The sequence below is a fragment of the Zalophus californianus genome, chromosome 7, assembly GCF_009762305.2.
Source record: "Zalophus californianus isolate mZalCal1 chromosome 7, mZalCal1.pri.v2, whole genome shotgun sequence".
Classification (NCBI taxonomy): Eukaryota; Metazoa; Chordata; class Mammalia; order Carnivora; family Otariidae; genus Zalophus; species Zalophus californianus.
Window position 1 is genome coordinate 12,219,660 of NC_045601.1, and position 24,989 is coordinate 12,244,648.

General features: G+C 42.0%; 1 protein-coding gene across 1 annotated transcript in view; it reads left to right on the forward strand.

Annotated features, from left to right (window-relative positions):
• The window catches only part of NOX3 (NADPH oxidase 3), a 55,177-nt gene that overhangs the window by 12,952 nt on the left and 17,236 nt on the right, over positions 1–24,989 (forward strand). The window contains exons 7-10 of the mRNA XM_027603243.1: positions 2,782–2,911; positions 7,752–7,844; positions 9,657–9,910; positions 15,900–16,059. Coding sequence (XP_027459044.1) covers positions 2,782–2,911; positions 7,752–7,844; positions 9,657–9,910; positions 15,900–16,059 — 637 coding nt within the window. The remainder of the gene's footprint in view (positions 1–2,781; positions 2,912–7,751; positions 7,845–9,656; positions 9,911–15,899; positions 16,060–24,989) is intronic.

Here is a 24,989-nt window from a genome sequence, read left to right on the forward strand (position 1 = left end):
GTCACTTGGCCATGTGCAAGTCCTTCAAATTCTATGGACCTCAGTTTCCCCATCTGACTTCTAGGATTCCTTCTTAGAATCCTAGAAGAACATCTCATACAACGCCGTTCTGGTTTTCAACACATGCCTGACACTATTGATTTCTGCATCAGGAAACTAGAGTAGCGCAGCTCAAATACAATGTTTTCAGTTCTTTAAATAGTCTCGAAATGACTCTGGACCAACTAACCCATTGATGTCTATTCACTAGTTTGTCCCCCATTAATTATTTCATAAAACGATGCCTTTTTTTTCCATATCACAATGTTCAGAGCACATCCGTGTGCATGATCCATCTGATCCCAACAACAGTCCTGTCCAATAAAGAGGGTGATATTATTCCTATTTCATAAGGAGGAAACAGGTCCAGGGGGTTAAGTGATTCACTCCAGGTCCCAGGACAAATAAATGCCAGAGTCGGACATAGGGCGCCCATCTTCAGACAACCCAGCCTTTTCTGATAACAAGCCCTGCAGAACAGCTCTTCACTGGCTCCCGGGAAACATTCCTCCACACCTGCAGGAATGTGTACCAGCACATCCCCTCTCTTGCACTTTTTTCTCCCTCCATTGCAGCTGCTGAGCCTGGAGGGGGCTCTGCTTCTGCCCTGACTTGGAAGAGCTCGGCCACAGAGACTGCGGGGCATGGCCAGGCACACAGGACAGGGTGACAGAGGGGCTCACGCGAGGCCCTAGGGCAGCTCTGCGTGATAAGCCACTTCCATTCCTCCTCCCCAGAATAACGGCCTCCCTCCAGCTCAGCCCTCTACTTCCTGAAGGAGGTCATTTCTGCTGCTGCCACGGCTCCCCACCATCCACCAGCTCATCAGATGCGCAGACATTGTAGAAGGAAGCATTGCTCCCCCGGGGCATTTTTACTGCCAATTCCTCTGTTCATCCTTAGAATCCTAGTCAGTCAATGTTCCTATTTATGCTGCTGCCTGGCTAATGGCTTTCTAGTCTTTAAAAGATCAGCAGTTGGCTTTTCTGATGCTTGATCCCCCACCCTGACTCTCTATATTTCGGGGAGCAGGATGGATGGTCCCAAAGTACTCCACCCCAAAGACTGCCAGTCCTCCCTTTCTCTGTGGATTCTTCTGATGCTGGGGCATTAATCCCTGTAGCACATTTGAGAGACTCTTCATAATCCACATGGGTCTAGAGCTCCTCGTCTCAAAAATCATGCACACGTCCCCGGATCCTACCTCCCTGCATTCACACAAGAGGATTTCAATGGGCCAGTGTTGCATTGGAGATTTTTTTTTAATATCCGAATAACATTTCATAAGATGAAATATTTTAGTCATTTTAACTTAGTTGAAAGGCTTATTTTGGGATAAGGGCTTCATTTAATCCTCTCAGCTTGAAGTATTCTGCAGCTACTGTTTACAGCAAAAAGTAATTTGCAAATTCTATACAAAATGCCAAGTAAAGGAGGATTATTGGAATGTGTTAAAGCCCACTAATCTTTCTATTATGGGATAGCGTAGATGAAGACATAACATTTTTTTAATTTTTAAAAAGATATTGCATTTGTGAAATGTTCTGAAGTTTAGATAATATAGAGACTGTTACCTAGAGCTTAAGAATGATGGTGTTAAAATTTACAGAATCTTTTCCTCTAGTTCCTATTTATTATTCACCCTTCCCATGTCTGGGCATCAACATTTCATGGGAGATTCACAGATAGTTGTGCTCATCTAACTCAAAGGGATGCTTTGGATGCCTTCCACAACACAGACTGGGACAAAGGCCAAAATGTCAGTTCTCCAGGCTGAGGTCTGAGGTCCCCAGGGTCATTGCCCCTCCCTCCTCTAATGCCGGACGATGCAAAAGGGGACATGTTACTCCACTGACTACCCAGGACACGAGCCTGTGTGATGCTAAAGTTTCTCAGTCTGTGAGTACCATGTTCCTCAAAAATAAGTCAATGGTTTTTATTCATAAACACCTAGGAATTGAGCAACTCCCAGGTTACATGACCTCAATTCTTAGGTTTTGCAGCCCGGTGCACCAATGGGGAAATCGAGGAACAACTTGTCAAAAGTCAGTCAGTGCTGCATTTGTGGCAAATATAATATAGCAGAATTACAGGACTCTTGATCCAGTGCTCCATTCACGAAGGCAGTCTTCCTTTTTGCCCTCAAATTCATCATATAGTCCTGAAGACATACTTCCCACCGACCTATTTTGACCCTATCAAACACTACTCTGCTAGTGGTCACTGGGGGGAAAAAAAATATCATTATTCAGGGCACTTCTTCTGACTCCTTCACTTGAAAACTTCTAGGTGCTCAGAAACAAACCAAAAAGGGTAGAAGTTAAATAAATCTGCAAAAGACCCAAATAGTACAAAGTTAGCCAATTAGCCCGAATCAGCAATCAGGACGAGATGTAACCTAATTAAATTCAACAGTCTACAAAAGGATGTGTTCAAACAATTTCCCTTCATTATGAATTCTCTAATATAGACACTTTCAATTTAACACAGGATACCGCAGAGGGGCACTTCTTTTCTGGGATCTTCAAAGTTACTTGAAGCTTCTTAAATTCCTATTTTTAAAGACGCTGAGAGAAATGAGTGACAGCCTGAGTTTCAAGACAGTTGAAGTGTTATTCCAGAGCCCACTGTAGAATATATATCTGTGGTATCACCAGACTGCACAAAATCAATTTTAAATGTTTAGGTTTTGTTTTGTTTTTTGTTTTGTTTTGTTTTGTTTTGTTTTGTTTTAATGGCAAGTCGGATTGTTCGAGGCCAAACTCCCGAGAGTCAACTGCGGCACAACGTCACCTTCTGTAGAGACCACTATGCTCAATGGCAGAAGGCAGCCCCATGCCCCATGCCTCAATTTTCTGGCAAGGAGCCTTCGGTAAGAGTGAACCCAAGAGCTTTTAAAAAAATAGCTGTCTCCATAGTTAAAAGAACTAGAGCTTTATATGCTGGAGAAAAAGAACAGCCCATGTCACCACTAGACAAAGCCAACTCTTTATTAAGTGTGCTAATGGAGAAATCTAGTTATGGATCATTTTAAAAGAGGTTTACTGCCAAAATTATTTTGTCCATTTTGAAATGTGCTCCTGCACTCACATTTAAATGTGGATGTCTGTTATGGCGGATTGTACAACATCTGGCTCTGGCTTGCCACCCTCAGCTCAGCAAGTTCAACTCCCCGTCCCCCTGCAGAACTGCCCTCGCCATTCTGGGAATTAATAGCACCACTTCTCCAACGAACGTTAAGCAACAACCAAATGAGAAGCATGCCCTCTTTATTAAGCTTGCCTTCTTGCTTTCTGCAACTTTGGGAATCAAAAAAATTGGGGTAATAGGTGCATTTACTTCCTGTTCTAATTAAGCTCCCATGACTGAAATAATGATGGTAGACAAAAGGAGACCAAATTCATTAGAGTAGACGATAATGTCCACAAGATCTCAAAAGTAAGATTTCCTGGGCATGCTGTCATCATTACAGTTTGTGGCATAGGTAAATAGAAATAATGACCCTATTTGGTCACCTCAGGAATCCTCATACAATGCAAACCATCGGGCAGCTGGGTGATGCATAAAAGCAAATCAATGAAGCCAGCAGATTAAAACTAGAAGGAAACAGTGCCCCCAAAATATGTGTCATTAAAAATGAGATAATAGTATATAAATGGTGGGGGATTCAGGAAATGAAGTCATGAACTTATGAAGACTCTAAGGATGGATTTTTTCTAAAATCCTCGAATATATTAAATTAAACACTGGATTTTAAAAGTGAAAACTGCTAGGGGGAATGTGTAAAACCGAACCGGAATAGATGTGCCCATTAGACTATGGTTCTTTTAATGGTCAGTATAGATTGTCTCTGTCTTAAACTCAACTATTGGTAGCCATGACCCAGCCTGCATATTAATGAGGAACACAAATGCCTCCCAAAAATCTTCAGCTACAGCATCTCCATAAAAAATAAAAAAATCAATATTCTCCCACACCTCATGAATACAGACCATAGCTGGCTCAGCAGCGGATGCTGACATTAATTATTATTAAAAGGGGAGAACTTACCCATCTCTCTGTTAACTCTCCCCTGCTACACCTCCCTGCACACCCAAACTCATGTTGTCACTCTTTCTCATTATTTTTAATGGATCCTGATTCAAAGCCTATGTGAGTTGTACAATTACTGCTTGGCTGAATGTACAATATTCTCTCTGATGTCTTATAGACACTGAATCTAGAAGGCATCCCAAGGACAAAGAAGGGCTCTTGCACTTCACTGCACTACATCTACCCGTCTCTTCCTCTTTGCCTCTCCTAACTGCCTTTTCACAGTTCTTTCATCGATAGAACATTTATCAATTCACCTTCAGTGGTGCACTACTGCCCATGTTAGGAGGGAGAATGCTTTTTGTACATCACCACGGAGACACTGAACTGATCAAAGGAACCAATTATACCCTCAGCCCCCTTCTGTCTCCAACTCATGGACACATACGAGGCTCCAGAGTCTAGAGTTGCACAAGGAACTTGGTCTCAAAAGAAGCCTGGTTTTCCTTAGCCAAAGAAGCACCTTATTTTATTTAACTACAGCATCAACAAGTGACAATAATAATAATAATAATAATAATAAGGCTAATGTTTTTTAAATTATTAGGGCATGATATCAACAGTAGAGGAGGAAGCTTTAACTGAGGTAGAGTTATTACAGCAAACTTTTTCTTTTTTATGTGCCTGGAGTTGCACTAGACTCAGGATGCAGAGACATGGTTCCTTCCCCTGGAAATCTTATTGTCTAGAAAAAGAGGCCGTTTATAAACACACACATAAAATAAAATCAGAGCCAGCGTGTTCTTATTTTCTGGTAGGAATGAAAAACCTGGAGTGAAAGTGTAAGAAACAAGTTTCATTATTGCAGCTTTAAATCAACGTAGCTTTATTTCCATCATAAAATATTCACTGTACCATGACTTTTTGAGTATTTTTTGAGAAGAAAAAATAAAGCAAAGAAGCCATAGCGTATTTTAGCATTAAAGAAACTTGGATATTAAATAGCCCTGCCCCTTTATGTAACAGATGGAGAACTTGTAGCCCAAGTTTTGGTTTCTTCCCTGTGGTCACAAAAGGCATTCCCGGGAAAGCCACACCAAGAAACCAGAGTTCTTGTGGCCATGAACTTTCATCTCTCTTCTCTTCAACATTCATTCTGAAGCTCCAGCCTTCTCCCACCCCTCACTTTGTCCACTCTCTACTGCTTTCCTTGAGAACATACCCCTGACACTGTATTTATCTCTGTGAATAAAGCTAAAACATTTAAGAGCCTGGAGAAAAGCCAACCAATCATTTTCTCCAACACTCTTATTTTACAAAACAGAAAACTTGAACATAAAAGGCCCAAGATTTGCCACAAGGCCTAGGTGGAGGGATGGTAACCCCGAGATCAGAAGCCAGGTTTTCGAGACTCAGTTCAGGCGCCCCTCCTGCCCTGGGGCCTGGCCTCCTTCTGTCTTTACTCACACTTGTCCCAGTCGTTGCTGCAGGATAACCCAATAGTCACCTCTGGCCACTCCTGTCCCTCACTCCCTAACCTCCAGGGGCTCCAGGAGTATCACGGTATACCCAAACTGGGCTTTCTCCTCCTGGATCAATTTATATACTAGAGTAGAGATAGAGCCAAGGATTCATAGCTTACATTCTCCTTCCTGACTAACCGTACAAGGGAAAATAATCCATTCCATTTTTATCAATATGGAAGAATCGGAGACCATGACTGACTTGAAGTGTGTGATGTCTAAAACTTTCTAAAATGGGCGTGGAAGATTATTTGTAAAAGTACATAGAGACTATGTGAGTGTTTTTGCAAATATCTCTTGAAGCTCACATAGAAAGAATTGCATTCTTGCTATCCTTTCTGTAAATACCCAAACCAATTCTCAAAACACTCTGTGGTTCATTCAAGCACAGGAGACCAAAGGATTCGTTCCCTTGGTCCAACCCCATCCTTCATGTCTACCCCTTCTTATCTTCTCCCTTACTCTGCTCATCATACCGCCTCACCCACAGCACAGGTGGACAAAAGGCTTTGTTCTCTCTGCGATGCTGAACACGTTGCTGAACCCCACTGAGGCAGAAAAGAATAAGTGGGTCAAATTGCTTTGTGTTGCCTGCATAAATCCAGCTTTTATCAGGCGAACAAGAGGCTCCCAGGGAAAAAGCAAAGAGTGTTGATGTAGGTGAGCAGAGGTGCCATGCAAACAGACCCAGCAGTAAACAGAGAAATACACAAGAAAGATAACAGAAGCAAAAATAACACTAAAGGGCTTGTGACCCTTCAACAGAACAGAAAAAACAGGATAATGGGCAAGAGTAAGGAGCAATAAAGACAGTGAGTCAGCCAGAAAGGTTTTAGTGAACATGAGTTCAAAAGGGTGAGACATCCTTCCTGCTCCTAAGATAGTGTGCTAGCAGGAAGGTCGAGGTGCATTTAGTATCCCAAGCAGAGGATTTAGAGAAATTATGAAAGGCTTGAGTTCCAGTCTGAGCTCCCCCAGGATCGAGTTCTGTCTCCCTACACCACTCTACCAATTCCCACAAAGTCAGGGATTTTTTCTTCTTTAAATGAAGAATTAGATGAGATTTCAGAGAACCCTTAACATCCCAAAATTCAATGAATGACTGAGTCTCTAATGTTTTGTAAAACAGGGCTCAGTAGCAATGTCAGCACAGGACAGAAAGAAGCACGATTTGGTGGTTAAGTGCACGGGCCAGGCGGTCGGACCCTGGGGTCATGTTTTTCTGGTGCACCTCATTACCTTTGTGACCCGGACAATCTGTTTGATCTTGCTGAGCCTCAGTTTCTTCTTCTGTAAAACAAAGAGAATACCATATGCCTTGTGGGGTTGTTTGGTATCAGACCTAGTATAAGTCTTCAAACATTTTAAGTGTATGTTTGCACACACATTTAAGTGTATGTTTGTAATTGTTACAAGACTAGCCTGCTGGCAAACTGATCATCAGTAATACTGATTATTCTCATAAAAGGTTAACATAGGAAAGGATTTATTAAGAATGGAAATATTCGCTGTCACAATTGTCCAGAAGACTGTGGAGGATTTTGTTCTGATTCTGTAAACCCACGCTTAAAGTTCTGAGACACCACTTTTATGTCTTATTCCTGATAACATTGGATATGGCTGTGTGTGTGAATGTGTGTGGGGGGGGTGTGGGTGTATGGGTGGGTGCTTCTTCAGGCAGACCCCCAAGTTGTGATGCATTGGTGGCCCAAAAAAATTACTGTTCGCAATGTTTTTATTTCATTCTCCATGTCTTATTTTGGCTCAGGAATGTAGCTGTATAAGCCCTAGACTTTGGCTGAGTTGGGAGCATTTATGACCCTATCTTATGTAACGTAAACATCAATCTGCTTTCCTATTTCTTTACAAATTCAATTATTTCTAATTACATAAAGACATCATTGATCAAGTAAGCATAAAAACCAATACAGAAGAGTTTAATCTCTGAAAGAAGCTTGTAGACCTCAAGGAATAATTGAATGTTATAGTATTTAATACAAGGAGATATCTTTATTGTCGATAACTGACCCAAAGTTAAAGGAAAATGTCTGAATCCCATCATGTTATATATTGATTTGGTTCAAATTGAAAATATTTGGATTCTATTTTCATTTCCTTTTCCTCTCTCTCTCTCTCTCTCTCTGCTGCTCTCTACAGGCTTGGAAATGGGTTTTAGGCCCTGTGGTCTTATATGCGTTTGAAAGAATAATTAGGTTCTGGCGGTTTCAACAGGATGTTGTCATTACCAAGGTATGCGTGTAGCTTTATGTGTGAATAAAAGCCTGAGTGTAGATGAAAATTTTTTATTAGCCCAAGTTTTTAATTTGCCATTTTTATTGCAGAACTGTCTGTAACTTAGAGGCCCATCTTCTGTTCTAATAATTGCTTGTATCCCGCACATCTTTTAGTGTGACTAATTTTACTGAAGATGGGGATCAGGGCTCCAGACCAGTACACAGAATTTTGATAAAGGTTATGGTGCCGCCCAGGAACCATCCGTTTTGCTCTTTATTTCAGTTTCTCACTGGGGGGTTGGGGTATTTCAGTTTCTCACTGGGGGGCTGGGGAAGATGGGCAGGGGGACTGAGTCAGCTTTGGTTGGTTTACGTTACTTATGGTAACTTCTAATATAATCACTTCCTTCAATACATAAAAGTGGCGATTTTGCAAACACACAAATAATAGACATTTTCAAGGACACACACTCCCACTCAGAGCTACTGAGCAGAGGATAGGGAGTAGTCACCCTCAGAGTGAGAGGGAGAGGGAGAGGGGAGGGACCACACGGAGCCCCACCTAGTGAGTGAGGGCCCCAGTGAGTGTTTTCCAACCTTGCACCCCTCCCCACAGCTCTCCAATTTACCAAATGCTGGAGGAAGATGGAAAACATGTCTAGGAGACTGAAAAGTACCAAAGACCCGGCCCCCAGTGTTTTAAAGGTCCAAGAAGAAATGCTCTGTTATCCAAACCTATATTGCTAATACAATTTTAACAGAATCCCCTTTCTCCTTAACTGTCTTCATGAAAGCAGATGCATAGAAATTGCTTCATATTTCTGTTTTAAGCTGTTTCCATGTTGCTGCTTTTAAGTTAAGCACCAAAGGATATCAGGCTATGTCAAAAGCCAGACAGTAAAACTTCTGGAAATCCACTAGAGCCGTTACTAGGGAGACAGTTTAACAGCAGAATCAGAACAAATATCAGTAGGGAGATGGGAAACAGAACTAATGATTAAAATGAGCTGAGATCCTCTTCCAAATGGAAAAATACTGCCACAGGATCTAGACATTTACTTTCGCTCCTTTTCACCTCCTGCCACAAAAGAAGACACCGGAGCCTAGAGAGATTTTTTTTTTTTTTTTTTCAGGAAACAAGATGGAAATCGAAGAAGGGAAATCAGGTCTTTCCTTCCAATAAGCAGCACTTGAGCATAAGGCTCTTAAAAAAGCGAGGAGGGTCTTTGCCGGCTCCTTCCGTACACCTCAAACTCAGAGCCTGAGCAGGACCATGGATGAGACCTGACTAAAAACACAACAAAGCGAAACATTTCACAGTGAATTTGAGGATTGTCTTCCACTTAGAATGAAAAGATAACAGGGCCCAATCCACCAGGGATTGAGAAAAGATAAAAGGTCGTTGGAAATGGTAACAGACAGGACTTACATTTTAAAACCATGGAGCTGGTTCGGTGGGTATTTTAATAAACCTAACCATCGTTAAGTGCAGTGTCTGATGCGCTGGCTCCTAATCTTGATCCTGGTTAACTGCACTAGCGAGACCTTGGCCGTCGGGGACATAAAATCACGTGTCAGACACCACATGGTGCAGCTACCCAAATTTCAGATGGCACTCTGAAGGAGGTAAGCTTCATGCTTGCTGGAGTTGCCAAGCCAGATATAAAAGGGACAGCAAAGATCCTTGGAAGGTAACAGCAAGTGGCAGATTGAAAGGACACCTCAAAAACGCTGGTTCTAGAATGTAAAACCCTCTGGTGGACAAAAGCCATTGTCTTCTCCCTTCACCTGAGGAGAAAAGGCAAACGACTCTCTTGCTCTGATTTAGGTGGTGAGCCACCCGTCTGGAGTTCTAGAACTTCACATGAAAAAGCGGAACTTTAAAATGGACCCGGGGCAGTACATCCTGATCCAGTGCCCCTCCGTATCCTGGCTGGAGTGGCACCCCTTCACCCTCACCTCCGCTCCTCAGGAGAACTTCTTCAGTGTCCACATCCGGGCCTCAGGAGACTGGACAGAAGCTTTATGTAAGGCCTTCGGGGCAGAGGGACCAGCCCCGCAGGAGCTCTGGAGCCTGCCAAGGTTGGAGCCCATTTCGTTTTTACATATAACTTAGAAGAGTGTAACAAATAAGTCATCTCGTGCATCAACAGGCTTCCCAAATCCAGCAATATCTTTATTCTAGATGGCAAGTTTTAATCCATTCTTTAAATTTGAGGACTTATATAGAGTCTAATTTAGTGGATTTCCAGTAGAAGCAAGTACATTTCTTTAAAAAAAAAAAAAAAAACAAACGTTCAACAAAGGCAGGCAGTGATCCAGGAAGAAGGAGCACTGTGCTTTCTCAGCTCCAAAACAACACTTGACTAATTATACACAGCCCGCGATGAGTAAGACAGCCCTGTGAGCGTTTTGCTGTTGCAGTCTGAAGTCTTTATATTTGTTAGCTTGGTCTTCCTAAGAAGGATGCTTTACAGTCAGAGTGAGGCTGGCAGGCCCCACCCCCTGGAGAAAGAGCTAAACAATTGCAGATTGAAACTCATAGAGTGACAAAGTGATCGAATGGTCCAGAAAGTTGTGCCATTCAATCTGTGGGTGCTGCTTGTGTGCATGCAACAAGTACTCGTAACCTCCTCTAGGTGCCAGAAATAGAGAGATGGCAAAACACTGCCTCTTCTCTCTAGAACTTCGAGAGGCCGAATGCAATCAGCATCAACCTGCACGCAGACAATTTAATTTTGCTGCAAGGTCGATGTGCGGAGGGTCGGTCTGGGAAGGGTGGAAAAGCACAAATGACATCCATATGCATTTCTTAGGGTTGTGGTAACAAAGGAACACAAACCGGGTGGCCGGCAACAACAGAAATGTATTCTCTCCCAGTTCTGGAGACTCAGGGGCTGAATTTAAAGGACAGCAGGGCCGAGGTCCATCTGAAACCTTTTGGGGAGACTCTTACCCTGCCTCCCCCTCTGCTCTGGGGGGTTTGCCAGCATTCCTTGGCTTGCATCTGCAGCAGTGCACTCTCTGTCTTTCATCCCATGATGTTCTCCCCCCTCGTGTCTATGTCTCTGTGGCCTCTTCTTATAAATCCAAGTCATGCTGGATTCAGGGCCTGCCCACTTCCAGTAAGACTGCATCTTAACTTGATTAATTACACCTGCAACAACCCTATTTCCAAAGAAGGTCACATTCTAGGGTACCGGGCTTAGGACTTCAACCTAGAAATCTGGGAGACACAATTCAAAGACAACATCCTATTCAGACAAGCCCGGGTCCCACTGCAAATGAGCACTCCTTAGCTCCTTTTGGCAAACAAACGGCTTAAAGTTGATCCCCACTCTTCCAGCAGGATGACCCAAGAGGCAGGCCAAACCCATGTTTAAGGCCCCAGGAAAACGGACACACACAAAGAGGGTGGAGAAAAACATTTTGAAAGAATTTGACCTTTCAAAAGAAGCATCGAGATTCCTTCTCCTGCCGTCCTTGGAGGGTGTCGGGAAATAGCAAGCAGTGGCCACTGACAGAAGAAATTAGGGAGTGAACACTGTCAGGATATGCTTGGAATGGAACCTCCTGGGGGCGGGGCATTCCCTATCTTCCCGTCTATGTCTGGTGCCTGGAGCAGTGTCGGACATGTATTGCATACAGAGTAAATATTTAGTGGAGAAATTAATAAATACCAGACCCAGTATGGATGCTTTAGCTCATTTACTTTAACAAATATATACAGGTGGCAAACTAGGCACTAGAATAAATGTAAGGCACAGAATCTAATCAGCTTAGTGTCCCTCTTTCCTCCCTCCCATAGGACACTGAACTGTGACTATACAGCTCTGGGCTTGCTTGTGTTCGGTGGCTACAAAGAGTCACATGCCTTCATTTCAAACATTGGAACTAAAGAGGGGTAATGATAACAAACCAAGTGTAAGCATCATCCTGTCAGACCACAGCCCCTAGTCAGTTGACAACACCTGATTCCTCCTGCATTTGAGAACTTCTCTGTTTAATCATGGGAAAGGAAGTAATGTAATAGAATTCTAAGATTCAGAATGCAGTGCAAATGCTTAAAATTAGAAATAAAATTAGACACACACACACACACACACACACACACACATACACACACACGTCCCTGCCCTCCTTTTGGCATTGCCAAGATCAATACTTCCAACCTATTATTAGCCTGGTCTCTACTCTTAGTGCATACAGTTCTCCAGTCTATCAACCAAACTTGCCTTTCACAAACCAGCTAGTATTTCAGCCAATGGCCCAGTGAGAACTTGGAACATGTTTCTCAGGAGTCAGTATGCTTTCTATCTGTGGGGTGCCTTGTCAGCTCACGGCCTGACAGCATATGCCCTCTCCCCGACCCCCAGGCCTCCCTGGGCTCCACTGCCCCACCTCCTGCTCCCTCCTTGAACTCAGCCATTCTTCCAGCCTTCTTGGCTTTCTCCCACACCGAACACCTTTACCACTGCTGTTCCTCTACCTGGAACATTCTTCCCCAGATTTCTGCTAGGCTGCTCCTTCACCTCCCCCAACTGACTCTCAGTAATCGCTTTGTCCAGAGCCCTACTTTATTCTGCATAGTACTTATCCCCACCTGACATATTAAATCTCTGTTCGTTTATCTGTTTACCCTTATATCTTCCCACACTAGAATGGAAGTTCCATAAGAAAAGGGACATTATCCATGTGGTTCACTTTGTTATCTTGGCTTTGGTGCCTAGAATAGGCCCTAACTCTTAGTTGGTACTCAATAAATATTTATCAAATGAATAAAAATGAGTTGTTGGAAACAGAGCAGTTTCCCTTCACTTGTTAAGTTCATTTGACCTCTGCTTCTATATCTGTGTAGGCATATGTATTAACAGTAGAACCAAAAAAACCCTACAATTTCTTCAACTCTTCAATATATTAAGAACAAGAATTTTATTGGACTTCCTTGGATGATTTTTATCTCTTAGAGTTGTTTCGCTTTTGAATTGAATTAAACACATGGGAGAGAGCACTATAATTTTTCACTGTTTTGAACCCAGAAAGGATTTAAACCAGCCCCAGGAAAAAGGAGCATCTGGGTGGCTCAGTCAGTGAAGCATCTGACTCTTGATTTCAGCTCAGGTCATAATCTCAGGTTCGTGGGATCAAGCCCTGTGTGGGGCTCCATACTCCGTGGAATGTCTGCTTGAGGAGTCTCTCCCTCCCTTTCCCTCTGCCTCTGCCCATGCCTCAAATAAATAAATAAATCTAAAAATTTTTTTAAATAAAAAAATAAAAGATTTTGCCTTCTGAGATAAAATGGAGGAATTTCTCAGAGTTGATCCTAGAGTTTTCAGTGATTTAACCTACTGCCCAGAGCCAAGGACACCCACATCCAACAGCCTGGGTTCAAAGCCCAGTTTTGGGTGTGATCTTAGAGAAGGTATGTAACTGTGTGCCTTGGTTTCCTTATCTGTAAAATAAAGATGATAATAGTATCTAGGACTTTGTTTAAGAATAAATGTCCTTATAAAGCCCTTCACATATTGCAGAGTAAGAAAAGGTTAGTTATTATTATGAGCAAACTAAGAAAGGTCAAGTACTGCAGAGATGTCCGTGAAAGTGATGATAGACAGGGAGAACATGTAGATGAAGCACAGGCAGTGGGCTCAAACAGTTGAGGTTGGAGGTCAATGAGGTGGGTGGGTGTGCTCCCGACTGAAAGCAACAAGGAACCACTCGGTGTGGATGCTGGAAAAGCTGCATCATTGAACTCTGTGTCCGAATAAAAGAGGAAGTAGCTGAGTGAACTAGATAAACAAGAATTTGTGCAAAGGAAGCCAATTCATGATTGTGAGGTCTTGAGAAATGGAGACATTTTTGTCCAAAAAAAAGAACAATCAGGGTGTCATGATAGCCATGATCAACCACTTAAAGGGCTGAGACAAGAAAGGGAAGAGACCTGGTATGTGTTTCTCAGGAAGGCTAGTGGCGTGAGTTGTCAGAAGACAGATTTCAGTGAGACATGAGAAAAACTATCTCCTGCTTTGAACTGCCCCTACACGGAACAACGTGCCCTGCAATTTAACATCAGAACGGGATCAGCTCTCGGGGTTGTGGAAGGAAGGATTACTATATTAGCAGGGAAGTTGGACTAAATATTCTCTCCTGCCTTTTCCAACTTAGATTCTCAATTTTAATTATGTGGAAATGTGTTTATTATGGGTTTCTGTGGATTATACGACACAATTCTTCTTTGGGTTTCATTGTTATCTTTTCAAATCAGTGTCAAATAAATCCCAAATACAACTAATTATAAAAACAATTAACAATAAGACATTTTAATCCTTGGACAGTTTCATTTTTTCTCTCTCGATTCCCCTTATCTAATTATTTATAAACTAATCTACAGTGGGCTGAGATACTAACCCTTTCTGGTTAATGACCTTTTATTTTTATTCTTCCATTTCCATATATCAATATGTAATAAAGCCTTATTAATTAAGATTAACTCGAGGAGAGTTAATTTGAATTATTAGGAGGTCTGGCATATGGAATATTTAAAAATAAAACCCAATTGAACTTTCATCAACACATAGTAAGCCCAAATGGGCCAACCTCGGGTGCCTTCAACAGACACCCTTTAGGGAATGGTTATGAATAACTTAGAAGCCTTTTAATTAGCATATCTTTGTTCATATGTAAATGTGTGCTTTTGGAAGAGTTGAGGTTATTTAATACATTCTGCTGACTAAAATATTTTAAATATTCCCTTTACAATTTATTCAATGAATTGTTATAGAACAGCTCCATGCCAGAGAGCATGCACGGCCCTGGGATGCTGAGGGGAGCAAAGACAGACCTGTCTCCTCCCTCCAAAGAACTCGTGGTCCAGTGATCAAGATAGATGCAAATCAAATCATGCACACACACCCAAAAAACTGTAAAATTACAAATGTGATGAGGACTCCAGAGGACGGGTACATGGGGCTATAAATTATATAAAGGGGATTTAGCCTAGTCTAAGGGGGTCCGTGAAGCTTCCCCAGGGAAACGATGATTCAGATAAGACCTAATGAAAGGATAGCTAATAACCAAGTCGGGAGAGTGGGGAGGACCTGGGACAGAGTATTTCTGGTTACTTGGATTTTCACATGCAGAGGTCCCGGGGCAAAAGAGGGGTGGGGGTACTATGTATTTTAGGAAATGAAAGAAAAGCCAGTGTGGAGAACTGTTGTTGAGAAAGGGAGTAGAATCCAGGGGCTGGTCTCTTCCGGACCATGTTAAAGACAATTGTATTCATTCAATAAATATGCTTCATCCTTACAAAGAAAGATTTGCTAAGCAAAGACATCAGTGCCATTTCCGACAAAAACCCAGATTTTGAGTTCACATCATCTGAAATAACAAGCTTTAGAAATTCCACATAACTGACAAATTATCTCAGAATCATATTTATTCCAAATGAATGACTTCTAGACTAAAATGATATGAATATACTAAGATGTGGGACTGAATAAGTAAAAACAGGAGAAGCGCGTTAGCAAGAGTTAAGAGATAAGACTTCTAAACCACCTTCTGCCTCTGCTTTATTCTTCTGCTGGCAGCTGCAGAAAAGAAAAAAGAGAAGGAAAGGAAAGGAAAGGGGAGGGGAGGAAAGGAAAGGGAAGGGAAGGGAAGGAAAGGAAAGGAAATGAAGAGGAAGGGAACGGGAAAGGGAAAGGGAAAGAAAAAAAGAAAAAGAAAAAGCCTCCTCTACCAGGCTTCATGATGCCTGGAGCCAAAACAAGCATCTAAGAATTGTAAGAGCTTGCCATGTGGAAGAGGTGCGAGCTCGAGCCAGAGAAGCCAGGCTTTGTCTTCCCGTGAATGGCACCTGGACTGGCCTGTCTGGTCGTCCCCCATCCCTAGGAGACAGGCCCCCATTTCTTCCTGCTAAGTCCAGGCTCTCCTAACATGGCATCCTCAAGCACAGAGCCAACCTCCCGTGCACAGTTGTGAACACATCCTATGAAAAGCATCGGTTGAGGCTGGCTTTGTTTTCCAGAGCAGAGCGTTCTGAATGTCACAGGGCTGCACTTTGTGATTGCAGGCTGGCAGTGGACGGGCCGTTCGGAACCGCACTGACGGACGTATTTCACTATCCAGTGAGCGTGTGCATCGCTGCGGGAATAGGGGTCACTCCCTTCGCCTCTCTTCTGAAATCTATATGGTACAAATGTGAGTCACAAATCCAGCTGAAGCTGAGCAAGGTATGGAAAAAATCATTAGTTCACACTCCCATGGATTAAAAAGGTTCAACATCCTTCTATCTATCATCTGCCAATTCTTGGGGAGGATTTTAATTAACTATGAGGGATAAACTCAAGGATCCTTAACTATACTTACGTTCTTAAAAATCTCCATTTGGTATTACATTTATGAGAAGGGTTATGTCTAATCTTGTTAAAGATAACAAGACATAAATTTTATTGCTTCATTGCCATTACAGGACATGTAATTGCTCATGTCAGTAAAATACGGACAGGCTGCAAATGGCTTTGTGACTGGGCTACTGTTAGTGATATTAACAGGCAGCCCTTTCCTTAGTCTCTTTAGCCTGATACTATGGCTGCAAGTGTGCAATTCAGCATCTTCCTCTTGTGGACTCGGGGTCTTAATGAGAAGCAAAAATGCCACAGTTGGGATTCATTGGCCCGCTTGCTTGGTGTTGCCCAGCTCCGAATCTCTTTGGTCATTTCTTGAATGTTCTCTGACAAGACACCTCCATAGTTGCCTTCCTTCCTTTGTCCTACCCAAAGACGGTCCATACTTTAACCCTCTGAGGAGCTGCAGGAGAAAGGGAGCCATGTTAACGCCGAGTGGTGTCTGTTCAGGAGGACTCAGGATGTCAGGCAAGCCTGGTTCTGGGCCTGATTCTGCCACTTCTCTGGTTCACACTTTGGCTCCAGTTTCCTCCTCTAGCAAAGGAATTTGCTTGATTAGATTAGCATGTCTATCTAACATGAGTTAGATATGAACATTAGTCATGTGCTATGGTCCACTAAAGAGAATTCAGTGGTCAAAAGAACTTAAGCTACTACAAATCCCAATCTAGAAGATTCACATCATCTATTAGCCTATTAAATAAGTTCTGTAGAAAAGAACCTCTTTCAGTTTTGTTTCACCCATCCTTCCCAAGCTTAATTAGCCATGGAAACTTTCTCCACCTAACATTTATTAAGGAATAGCATTCTTTGAAGCCCTGGGGGCAATACCAGAAGATCTCTAAAATTGGGGCTTTTCCAACTAAGAAATAAGAGAAAAATCAGCTATCATTTCATGAGTTTCCAAGTGGTGGGTGCTTGACATACATTTTCTCATTTGGTTGTTCTAATTCCCAACAACCTTATACAGTAGATAATAGCAAGCCTGTTTTTCACATTAAAAAAAAAAAAAAAAAAAAACCCTGAAGCTTAGAGAAACCAAAGTGACTGCCCTAAAAATACATGGGTAATAAAAGGCAGAATGAGGATTCAAACTTAGATCCATCTGGCTCTTTCCGTGACATAACCAACATATGGTAGATATGACTGCCACCATTGTATTATAGGCAGACTGAGGGATCCCGGGCCAGAGAATCTGCCTCAGCCTGATTCCACCCTCACTAGAAGCATCGTCTTAAGTGACTCAGGTCAACTCTCTGAGCTGGGTATCCTGATCTGCACAATGGAGAAATAAGAGTCCATATCCTACAGGGAGTTTTAATACCAAATAGGACAAATCAATAATGTGATGTGTAAATAATATAATGTAAATTTGTATAAAATGATATAAATTTCATTATAGCTGCCAAAGATGTAGATAGATTACTAGTACTACTGTTACTAATGGCTTAGATTCATCAAGCCTTGACTACCTAGGAGGCAGTAAGTTAGGCATTTTATACATACAGTCTCACATTATCTTTTTAAGGAACTCACCGTTTTTATTCCCATGTACAGATGAGAAGACTGAAGCTGATCACAAAGCTCAGAGGAATGATAGCGTCATATTATCAAATTATCGTAATTGTTCTTTCGGATAAGTAACATCCTCAGTTTACTACTGAGGAACCCAAAGCACAGCTAATAAATAGTAGAACGAGAGTTCAAAATTAGACTTTTTGAATGCAGACTCATCTTTCCTCTACACCACAATAAGTTCAACGAAGTGTCTTAGTCCGTTTGGGCTGCTATCCCACAATATCATAGACCTGGGTCACTTGTTAACAGCAAAAACAGATTTCTCACAGTTCCAATGCTGGGAAGTCCAAGATCAACAGACTCGCTGACTTGGTATCTGATGAGAGCCTGCTTCCTGGTTGATAAGCGACCATCTTCTAGCTCTAACTTCCCATAGCAGGGTGGTAAGGTAGCTCTTGGTAGTGTTTTGAGTTTTTGTTTGTTTGTTTGTTTGTTTGTTTGTTTTGGTCAGAAAGGGTCAAATTTGTTGACGCAGTTTGCAACTCAATGAGGAAAAAGTAGATACAGAAGTCTAGAAGTCTGGAGTCTTTTTTTATAAGGGCACTAATCCCATTCATGAGGGTTCCTCCTGTATGAACAAATCACCTCCCAAATACCCCATTTCTGAATATCATCACATCAGCAATTAGGTTTCAAAATATGAATTTTGGGGGACACAGACATTCAGTCTATGGTACAAAACAAGCAACACAGCTACTCTTTTATTTATTCAGACCCCACCGACCCATCAATGCTTTGTTATGATTTATGATGATTTCTCAATCCTCCTAAGCTTTTTCTTTCCTCTCACTATCTACCACGTAAAACCCATCCACAGAGGCAGCTTCTTGCTTCATGGTTTTCACAACACTAAAGGTCACATTATATTTCACACATGATGGATTGTGTGTCTCGCTTTCATTCACTTATTCACTCCATGAATATCTATTGAGAACCTACTATGTGCCAGGCCCTTTGACACTGACATGACAAACCTCTCACTCTCCTCACACCAGACTTATAACACCTCACCCTTCTTTCAATAATCTGTTATCCATGTGTTTTCATGTCATGTTCACAAAGGATCTCATTTCCCCTAATAGAGTCTGAGCTCCTTGCATGAGGCTTCTTTGGGTATCTTTATAAGATACACACACACACACACGCACACACACACACACACACACGCACATACACACTACAATTTTTTAATAAATCAATGAGTGTGCCAAAATGAATGAACAAATGACTTCTATGTAATTTTTTATAAAATTTTAGATTACTAAGATTAATTCATTTTTATTTAACCAAGAAGACTATTTGTTCAGTAATTGTATAACTCAAAGAATATATTCCAATTATTTTACTACAAATAGGAAAAATTCTTGTAAGAACCCACAAAATCTTAAAAGTCCATATAGGAATCTGCAAAATCCTCATACCACCTCCTCCCTCACAATTTCATTGTTATTTCTGGGCTCTGTTTATGGGGTTTCTCAAGGCTGTTTCAGTGGGAGGGTTAAGCAGTTACCACAAAACTATAAAACAGGGACATCGATCTCTATCCCCCCAAAAAAGAAACCAAAGAATTAGAAATTTTAAAAAAATGTTTTCATAACTTACAGAAACTGATGGCAATATTGGGGCAATATTCCACTGAAAATAAAGGTCAGAATAATGGCATATGGGAGGAAAAAAAGCTAAAAGCATAGAACCACAAAATAATTTGAGAGGTCTTAACCTCCCAGCTTTGCATATGACCATGAAAGTCAGCATCTGTACTCAGACTGGGAAGTTATTTGTCCAAAGTCATCTAGTTGGTTAGCTACTGAGTCAGGATGGGAGTGGGCATTTCTAATCTCTGCCTTCAAGACTCTTTTATGCAAAAAGTGAGATTTCATGCCTTTGAAAGTTTATGCTGAAAATTCCACTCAAGACCCACCTGGTTAGAGTGTGCATGTGGGAGAAAAAGTTTAAGAAGTTTTCTGTTTTAAAGCCACTTTGTGTGTGTTTTGACTACAGCTATCATTAGGCTTATGTCACTAATATTTGTCAGGGCCGCCTACATGTATTTGAGATATAAACACTCTTTCCACGAAACTGTCGGCATCTACATAATTTTTAAAGCGCAGGAGAGCACAGCAGTACATATTTATCCAACAACATCTTAACAATTATAGACCTGGGCTATACTTTTCAGATTGTTCTCTTCTGTAACAAGCAAAGGGGAAAATGCAGCATAGGGGTTCAGAGCTGAAAACTTAAATCTGAAGGGTTAACTGCAATTAGGTGGGATTTTCTCTCTGTATACAAGACCAGTCGGCATAAAGGCATACATTTTTACATACAAGCCTGATGTTGCAAGTCTACAATAAAAAAAAAAAAAACTGCAAAGTTTTCTTGGTTGCTACCCTTGCAAACTATATCTCTTTACCCTTCTCCTCTGCCACATTATTCTAGAACACTTCTAAGTAAAATGCAGGAGAATGGCCAATAGGATGCCTGCTGCTTGTCTGGGATCATGTGTAGCACTTTCTATTTGAAGCTGGTGTTTTAAAATTTCTTTCTAACGATCTTTTATTTTTAAAGATGGTAGGGAGGAGGGGGAGAAGTGGTTAGGAGGAAATTTCCCAAGAAGGCAAAGTAAAAATAAGTGGAATGATGGCTTGGGAGTGGGGGCGGGTGGAGGAGAAAGCTGTAAGATGTGAAAGGGGTATTTTCAACACAGGAGTAAGAGCCAAACTTCACTTAGTTGGAGGCAGATGAGCGCACACCGCTCCTTCAGGATGAGGGAAGGGGGTGTGAGTGGTTGAGGAGTGTCTGTGATGCAATTCAAAGGACCTGAGCACTGGGGGCACAAATGCCCCATCGCAATGAACGTCCTCCAACGCCTGCCTAACGGGATGATTAATTCCACACCACACTCAATTTGTGAAAAGAGCTCTTGAAAAAAATTTTGCACAAGCAAACTGTCAAAATGATGAAGGAAATAGGTGTGTGCAAATGGGGAAGGGGGTATGGCAGGCATACATGTATTGGCTTATACATTTTCGTTCCCCTAATGTCCCAGCCATGTAGACAGGGCAGAGAGAATGGCCAACTGGAAGATTTGGTTCCTTTTCCGAACTGCATATGTAATCTGCAGACTGTAATAAGATAGATTATAGAAAAAAATAACTAATCTCATTTCTTCATAAATTGTCTTCCTTCATCACCCCAATAATACATAACCATGATAATGGGTATTTATAGTGTGTCCCACGCAAGATGGCCGTGGGTCCTTAACCTAATATAATAAACAGATAATTCAAATAAAAAGACAGCTCGGGCCAGTGAGAACAAGGCAAAGAGGCCAAGAAAGGCAAAAATCCATACTCTACTTAAACATATTAATAAAACAAAGGAGGGCCTGCTCTCTTTTCTAATGAATGAAAAATGCACTTAATTTAATCTGTTTAGTTTGAGAAATTATTTGCTTTCCCTTTCCCTCACACTGGAGCTCTGGCTACTCCTGGAATTGATCATCTCTGCTAAACACTGACAGTGTTGTAATAAATTGAACTGGGGCACACAAGGCCACACGTGCCCTCCAGAAGACAATGGCGCCCCCCCATCTTTCACTAGACAGCCTCAAAAGACTTCAGTCCCCCAGCAGGCCTCACCATTGCCCTGTGGGGAGGTGACCAGTATTAATAGTTTTAATATTTTGGTTTATTAACCACACAAGCCATACAAGACTATAATGTCCCTGTAAAAAGATTCAAATAAAATACTCAGTCAAAAGGTCTCCCTTCATCAGCCTTCCTCCCCAAACTAACCACCGTCATCACTTTGCTCTCTAGGGGTTCACCATTAAACAGTGGAGCGTGGATCATTCCATTCCTTCTCCACGATTTGCACCCATACGCATATACAGAGTGCTCTTTTATTTATACCTAAATAGAGATGTGGGTAGGGGGAGAGAGAGAGAGAGAGAGATGCACTTTGTCTTGTTTCGTTGCCTTTTATAATGTGGCTTAGCACATCTTCTGTGTCAATACCTACTGATTCACTTCATTTTATTTAGTGTCTTCAGAGTATTCCGAAGTATGGATATCCCCCACTTGATGTAGTGATTTTATTATTAATGAATATTTTGGTTGCCCAAGAAGTCTTATTAACTATACTTAGAACAAACTGAGGCATCAGCAAGGTCAGTCCTCCCTCATCAGGCAAAGCAGTAGTACAGCCATGAAATAATTAACTTTAAAGATCTTTTAAAGAAAAAGTCTCAGAGACTAAAAATAATGGACAAAGAAAAATTGTTTTATAATTATATTTCCTTAAAACGGGAAATGGAAGGAAGTTTCTCAATAAGAAGGAATAGTTGCTTCAAAATTTGTTTGCCATTATAATCATCCAGGAAGACCTTCACAACAACAACAAAATAAAAAACCAGGACAATAATAGCTGCCATTTATTGAGGATTATAAACATTTAGTTTTGTTTTCTAATCAGTCACAGTCTTTATCTTTTTAGAGAGAAAAATTCTTTTTTTGGAAAATGGTCACAGTTTCCTCAGGGGAAAGTCCCCATCAGCCTACTTGTTTGGAGTTTCTGTCAGTTCTGTGCTATTTCGTACAGCATAGATACCTTCGCACACAGCATATAGTTCAGGCTGCTATAACAGAAGTACTATAGCCTGGGTGGCTTACACAACAGACGTTTATTTCTCACAGTTCTTGAGGCTGGAAGTCCGAGATCAGGGAGCCAGCATGGTTGGGTTTCGATGAGGCCTCTCTTTCTGGCTTACAGATGGCCACCTTCTCACTATGTCCTCATGTGACAGAGATAGAGAGAGCTCTGGTCTCTTTCTCTTCTCAGAAGGACACTAGTCCCATCATTGGAAGCCCCATTCTCATGACCTCTTCTAAATCCAACCACCTCTCAAAGGCCCACCTCCCAATACGATCACATTGGTTTTCAATATATAAATTGGGAGACAACACAAACATTCAGTTAATAACAGTGGGGGACAGAGGGCACTGTCCAGGAGGCAAGGTCACAGTGCAACTCCACTGGCCTTCTCCTGGGTGGAGGCATTGGCCAAGGTCAAGGTCAACCTTGGCAACCCGTAAAATGCCTCCTGCGGTCTAGCACACACAGAGCGTGGAGTGCGCTTTGCTGGCGAAGGGGTTCGTCTATCAGGATCACACCCTTATGATCAATGCTGAGGTTCCCAGACTGGTGCTGGAGATAAAGCTGGGCTTCACCTCTTCTCAGTGATCACCATCTCAATAATTCACAAGTGCCCAGTGGGAATACAGACCCTCACGTAAGGCAAATGATTCCCCTTGCTGATTCTACTATAAACATGCGGTATTCATTCTGTAAGCTCCTCCAAACGACAGCAAGGAGAGCAGCAACCACAACTAAGAGCTCTGAGCCCTTACTGCCTATGTCAGACATCATGCCAAATGCTCCCATGAACCATACCTTTCATCCTCACAATAATCTCATAGGTTGTTGGTCTATAGGCTGGTTTTGTTGGTTTATATATGTGGTGATCTAGGTTCAAGTTAAAAAAACTGCCCCCAGTTACCCAGCTTATAGATGGTGAAGCTGGGAGTCTAGAACAGCTTAGAGGACTCAAGGGCTCGCGCTGTTTAATTACTCTGCATCATAACACTGTGTCCTCGTGTACAATTTCCTTCTTTGGAGAGGTTCTGGGCCATAAATAAATAGATATATAAATAAATATTTTTGTCCCCAGTCCATCCTCAGGAAATGGATTTGGGATCTAAAGAAACACAGGTTGTACTTGTGGCTGTGTCTTCTGCCTGTGTTTGGGGATGCCTATCCAGGCCATGAGACAGGGGGAGCATCTATTTGACTACCAGAGCATGGACTCTGCTAGTCAAATAGATGAGTAGCTTTTCTTATTTCATTTTCTGAAATTGTTTCTCAAAAAGTAGCACAGGTCCATTTCCTTCTGGCCCCAGATCACCTTGACCTGGTCCATGTGCATGTCTGCAGAATTCTTAGAGCTGCAGGAGCATGGGGGAAGAGGTGGTCCTCACAGAGAACACAGCACTGCGTGTTGCTCACACCCAGGCCCTCCGAGGTGGAGGTGGCTGAGTTCGGGATGGTGGTCTATGCCAGGAAGGATGTGACCTGAAGGCCTGCGACAGGCCACATGCACACAGAGCTCCCTAAAGCCATTGTCCACTCTTGGAGTCATCTCCTAAAACATCTGGGACCCCATTAGATCTACAGAAACGTGTGGGATGAGTCCTGCTAAAACCGGTACCTTTGTTCCTATGAAAGTTCAGAACTTTCATCTCTTGATGGAGGATGACTTTCTGTTTAACAAAACTTTTTAAAGTAACCTTAAGTATTAGGGGCCTCTGATGATATCAGCTACAGAATTCTGGAAGCCAGGCTTTAGACAGGTGAATGATTTCAGGTTTTTTATTTGTGGACACCGAGGAGGGGTGAGTGTTGGGCAGATCACAGAGGTGTAGCCTGTTGTTTGGGATATTTGTTCTACCAGTGACCAGGTCCTTCCTACTGGACGAAATGCAGAAGTGGAACTGCCCTGTCCCTTCACAGTGAGTGTCCCTCACCGTTAGGATGAAAGAGAGTCAAAGTCAATAGCCTCTTTCTCTGTTCAAAGTCTCTTTTCTTCTTTTTCTGCCTGAAGCACTTCTGAGCCTATTCAGTGTTCCTTCATTGCCTCTTGCACCAAAGCTGCCCAGTGTCACCTCTAAGTCAATTACAGAGGGAAAAACACACAAAGCCATTACAAGGAAGTAAAAAGTATAAAAGGCTTGGCAAGCCCTAAGAAGGCTGACACACTGCTAAGCCACAAGAAAGCAAGGACAGGCATGATTTCTATTTGAAAGGATAAGGGTCAGTGTGAGCAGGAAGCTAAGATGTGGGCATTTTTCAAGGAAGGATGATTGAGACTGGATTTGAAATTGACAAGTTTTCTAAAAAGTAAATGGGGATATTGTTCCTATATAAATGTATTTGAAGCACGTCCCTTAAGGAGTGGAAATAAAAGAAAATAAATCAGTGATGTTTGTTCTCATCCAAATGCCACCATCAGTGTTCCTAGGGAAAACAACCTACTGAGAGCAGGAAGGAAGGGGAGGTGCATCAGGAAGAATGGTATTAAATTCAGTCAATAGATTTTCTATTTCCACCGGGAGCAAAGC